The sequence below is a fragment of the Perkinsus marinus genome (genome assembly GCF_000006405.1).
Source record: "Perkinsus marinus ATCC 50983 genomic scaffold scf_1104296929892, whole genome shotgun sequence".
NCBI lineage: Eukaryota > Perkinsozoa > Perkinsida > Perkinsidae > Perkinsus > Perkinsus marinus.
The window spans coordinates 1-4,752 of NW_003216311.1; the positions used below are offsets into that span (position 1 = coordinate 1).

The following is a 4,752-nucleotide window of genomic DNA, read 5'->3' on the forward strand; positions in this document are numbered from 1 at the left end:
GGCGATGGCAGAAAACCGATTTGATGTTACCGATGTCGATGGCGATCTTGGCAGGCTGAAAAGACACAGATATCGAAAAGCAAGCTCGGTGGGTTCCGAACCGACGTCCTTGTGTGAGACAGACCGATTTTCTACCACTACACCATATCAGAATGAATTACGTATGCTTGAAAAAATGATCTAGGAATAAGATGTGGGTGGTTTCCGACCTGGGCGTAACCTTCGTAGTGCGCCGAGGACTGCTCCTCTCATCCAATTCACTGTCGGAGCCACCTGAAACACCAATAGAATTCAGAGTGCATATTCCTAAGCAGACATATTACACTTCGTAGTAGTGGTACTCTCATCCTCGTCTCTTTTCAACGACGCCATATCAACTCGAGCATCACCATCATCATCTACACATGGTAGATGCTTCTTATGCTGTACTTGCAGTAGTTCACCTGAGATCAGCAGCTAATCGGAACAACACCGACAGGTCGGTAGGCACCTTTCACGAGGTTCTGCATGCTGGAGGCGATACGAGCAGTGACTCTGGGCTCGTTGATTTTACTGAGGCAACCGATCATGACAGAAATGATGAAGTCTCCAGTCCAGACCGCCTGTTGATTTCCATATAGACTGAAAGATACTTTTCCTGCCCGGGAGGGAAGATGCAGATCAGGCCCACCAACAGTGACTTTCCAACCCTCGTCTTGTCGCAGCCTCGTCCACCACATCGTCATGGAGTAGGGAAGCGTTGTGTTCGCATTCAATGACCTACCATAACTTCGGCTTTACAGCTATCACCACGACCATCTAACCTCAGCTAGAAGGCTCTGCTTAGCCGCAGTGATTCGACTGTCCTTCCTCCTACTCAATGAGGGGGGCACTTCAGCAGCTACATCGGCCATCAGCAAGACCACGCGGCTCCTGGCCATCTTACCTGAGTTCAACCCTAGACACACTATAATGTAATACTACTCACCAGAAGCCTTGAAAGCATAAGCAGACGATTCCTTCAACCGTTGAGACCCCACTGTGTGAGCATCAGCTTCACAGCAGTCTAGGATGCACTGGTGCACTTCCCTCGTTCGAACCTCTGTGAGAGGCTTCCACATCGGCTCCGCAGTAGAAGAGGAGGAGGAGGAAGGCCAGTCCTCTGCAGTGATGGTGATTGACATTACGTGGTAGGGCCTTTACTACCCTCGATGACCGAACTCTCCCTGACTTCGTCGTTCAAACCATCTACATGACAACACATATCTGACTTCAGCTTTCGCAGCTGTCGCCTTCGCAGTGGTAATGAGAAAACCCTCGTGATAGTAGTGGAAGAGAGCAGACACAGTAGTAGGGAAACCTAAACGCTCAGTTGAGGGTTGGTTGAATTGTTCATCCTACTATTACAATAAATGTGTAGACTATTTCCATACCACTCCTTTCCCTCTTCTCAGCGAGCAGAGCATGAGCCATCGCCAAGCCCGCCACGGCGCTGGGGACTAGCAGTTTGGGAAGAGACTCAAAACTCATGTTAAAAAGGAAGATGCGGGGAGAAAGACGCCGCGGTGATGATTCAATTTTTGCATCGCTCCGCCGAAAAGTAGATTTTGTTTTGCATTTTCATCTCGTCCTCCCTATTCGCAGTTTCAATGGCATCACCGACTAGGACAGACCCTAGAGGGCCTCTCATGGTAGCAGAAGAGGATGTTGACATCCTGTGCAACGAGCTCGATAGAACTGGTACTAATATGGGGGCGTAATGCTCTATATAATAGCAGTATGGTTGGGATTCTGGCGGCCCTCCACTAGGGAGTCGGCACCTACCTCTCATAAAGGTTGGTGTAGTCACTTCCCCTGAGTGGAATCTGATGGGATGAGTACAGCGACTTTATTGTTAAAAAATTATCAAAATTTTCAGTGGAGTTTCACCCGTTTTACGTGAAGTTGTGTAATACTCCATGTGAAAAACGCGGATATGAAGTGAATTGAAAACACTTGAAGAGTACGGCCGCCAGATCTCCCCATATCACGTGTTTTACGCGTTATTTTTATTGCGAAGTGAAATATGAAATATGTCTTTCACTAGTGCATTTCATCTCACTAGGGTGAAACTTCAATGTTGAATTTGGAATTCACTTTGTCAGCGTCGTGATGTGTCGAAATTTTACTAAGTTGACCGATGACACCACTCAGGAACCCCGGAGGAAGCCCTTAGCCTTTATGACCACAACAAGGTCCACTTCCAGAACAGTGGGAGATTGATGGCTGCTGAGGTCATACCACGCCTTTCCCTAATCGTACCACTGCTACCCCTCACAGGTCATAGTGCTGGCCAAGTTCAAAAGTAACAGTAGTAGTAATAACACTGGAGAGGACTGGGTGGACTCAGCCCCGTTCATTCACTTTACCACCGCTGTTGTTGGTAATAATAACGCCCTTTCCTCCACCTGTGTCGTAGTAAGCCTCCTATGCAGACGGCTCAGCCAGCTTCCTAGGGGAGGTATCCACGTGGTCGAGTGAGTATCTCATCACAGTTTTCAAGGCCTTCAGTGTTCTCAATATCGACCAGCCCTTCGTAATACTGCTGGTCGCCCTCGATGCTGCATATCGTCTGTCCCTAGGCTCTGCTGGCCACTTGCCTTCCTGAGAGGCTGATGGACCTCACAGCGAAGAATCTATCGGAGTATCTTTCCTTGTTGGCTCGGACACCAGAAGTAGTCAGTGATGACCTTTTGAGTTTGATAGCAGATGAATTGGTGAGTGCATGTGGTGGCCTCGCGTTGGAGTAGTAGGAGTAGTTGTTGTTGCATTTTCAGGGCCAACGAAAATGGCAGGGTGGATTCACTCACGAGGATTTGAACTCATCCCTGTCGGCTTTCTTGGTCCTCTGCCGAGCAGCTAGGGATACATCCCCGAAGGTCTGCGAGGTAATCGTTGGTAGAAAGTGGGGGTATTCTGTCCGAATTTGATGTCTTTAGATGTTCGCTCAAGCAGCCGACGTTGTTGCCAGCATGCCGGGGAGCAGCAGGTAGGAAGGGTGACACGAGACGTGACAGTCTACACGGGAGGTGGTAGTAGATACTTCTCATTGGCATTGGACTCGCTGACTACTATAACTGCAGCGCCTGGACAGGGGATGCCTGGTAGTAATACGAGCAGGGATTGAACCATCGTCCTTCCGAAAGATAGACGGGTGCTCTACCGTTCGGACATAATGTCGGTGTAGGAGCAACTGCCTTGCTCGAGCGGTTGACTAAGGAAGGTGTTGGGCAGCTCAGCGATATGAAAACCTCTGAACTCAGCCAAATGGCCTCTAGTGTGAGTACACTCATCGCCGTCACCATCACCAATTCGGTTCGACAGATTCTCCGTCGGCCCTCGGCTGCCCCTCAAACTACCCTAGAAAGAGGGCCAGCAGCTGACAACCTGGCAGAAGCTATCGCTGAGGAAGTATTGCGTAGGGACATACTACTCTTTTCCCCCAAAGAGGTTGGTGGTCTTAGGTTGTTCTGTGAAGGTGTAATACTACAGTGTTTAGGTGTCGGAGCTCTTAGGAGCATTTGGTGGCGGATACGGGCTGGCCAAGGCTTTCTGTATGGACTATATACCAGAGCGAATGAGTACCTTTGAGGTTAATGATATGGTGGCGATGCTGTATGCAGTTGGAACGCAGAAGTAGGGTCATCTGTGGAAGTTTGGTAAAAGTGTCTCTCGAGGGGCATTCTGGGGTGGAAGATGCTCACTCGTTCTGTCGTAGTCGTGATGACCGTGGTATCACAGGGATCAAGGCCTAAGTCTATGAATTCCTATCACGAGTAGTTGTTGTTATCAGGCCGGACCTGCTAGAGTCAATGTGCCAGTATATGAGTACCTACAACTACGCTAAGATGAAGCGCGAGTTGCGCGCTGACGTAAGATGGATGGTGAAGTGCAGTTGCCTCTGTTAAAGTCGTCCTCGCAGGTGCTCTGTCGCTCTCTACATGACCTCTCACTCTCTGCGGAAGCCACGACGAAGTCTAGGAAACTGTTCGAGTTCGCAGCCAATGACTTCGACCTGTCCAAGTACGGGCCTCCTTTGAATCTTCATAGTGGCAACCTCATCTTCCTTAGATGTGATTCTGCCAGTCTGTGCGAGCTGGCCAAGGCGATGTTGCGGTGTAAGGACACTAGCATTGAGAAGAAAAAAGTGTAATTTGACGCTGTAGTAGGGTATGTAGTAGTTGTCTGCTATCGGTGTTAGTTTCTCACGACTCTGCTCGACTGGGACAGCAGTAGATGACCCCGATGTGCTGGTGGCTATAGCAATATCGGGTGTCTGGGACAGCGAGTAGTGGTCATCATCACTTTGGGGTAGTTGTTGGAAGTGTGGGCTGAAGGTACTTTATAGAGGCCTCGCAACGACAATTGAAAATGAAATCAAAATCGGCGGAGCGAAGCATATATGTCTACTATGCTATAGCATATGGCCTTAATGTAGCAGGAGTCATTGACGATGATGCCTCAACCTGCTGATGTTCGTATATTAGTTCCACATCGAAAGTGGTTGGGCTGATGACACTACGCCCCAACCGGAGCCAGAGGCGGTCTGGTCCTCGTCAGAAGCGTGGGCTGCTACGTACGGCCAGGGTCCATCTGGCTTCGTTTACTCCTCTTCTTATTACTTCAGAGCCTCTCGACTACGCCTATTTGAGCTGGCCGCTCAGTTATCACAACCGTCTCGATTGAGCCAATTTAGTGGGCTGGACTTGGAAGCTCTCAGCTCCTTGTTGTGGG

General features: G+C 49.4%; 2 protein-coding genes across 2 annotated transcripts; one reads left to right on the forward strand and one right to left on the reverse strand.

Annotated features, from left to right (window-relative positions):
• Window positions 1-257: 257 nt before the first annotated feature.
• Pmar_PMAR017526 (Heptaprenyl diphosphate synthase component II, putative) lies at window positions 258-1,163 on the reverse strand (the record flags this gene model as incomplete). The annotated part of the gene is made up of 6 exons (XM_002787216.1): window positions 258-273; window positions 326-443; window positions 473-631; window positions 681-759; window positions 804-925; window positions 968-1,163. The coding sequence occupies 6 exons, from the start codon at window positions 1,161-1,163 to the stop codon at window positions 258-260; spliced, it is 690 nt and encodes a 229-aa protein (XP_002787262.1).
• Window positions 1,164-1,628: 465 nt separating this feature from the next.
• Pmar_PMAR017527 (hypothetical protein) lies at window positions 1,629-4,519 on the forward strand (the record flags this gene model as incomplete). The annotated part of the gene is made up of 17 exons (XM_002787217.1): window positions 1,629-1,719; window positions 2,173-2,252; window positions 2,299-2,401; window positions 2,454-2,554; window positions 2,601-2,735; window positions 2,796-2,906; window positions 2,958-3,007; window positions 3,058-3,122; window positions 3,206-3,297; window positions 3,343-3,468; window positions 3,518-3,654; window positions 3,812-3,890; window positions 3,941-4,041; window positions 4,090-4,167; window positions 4,220-4,306; window positions 4,356-4,452; window positions 4,506-4,519. Coding segments are annotated over 17 exons (1,547 nt in total), but the record flags the coding sequence as incomplete, so codon positions are not given.
• Window positions 4,520-4,752: the final 233 nt, after the last annotated feature.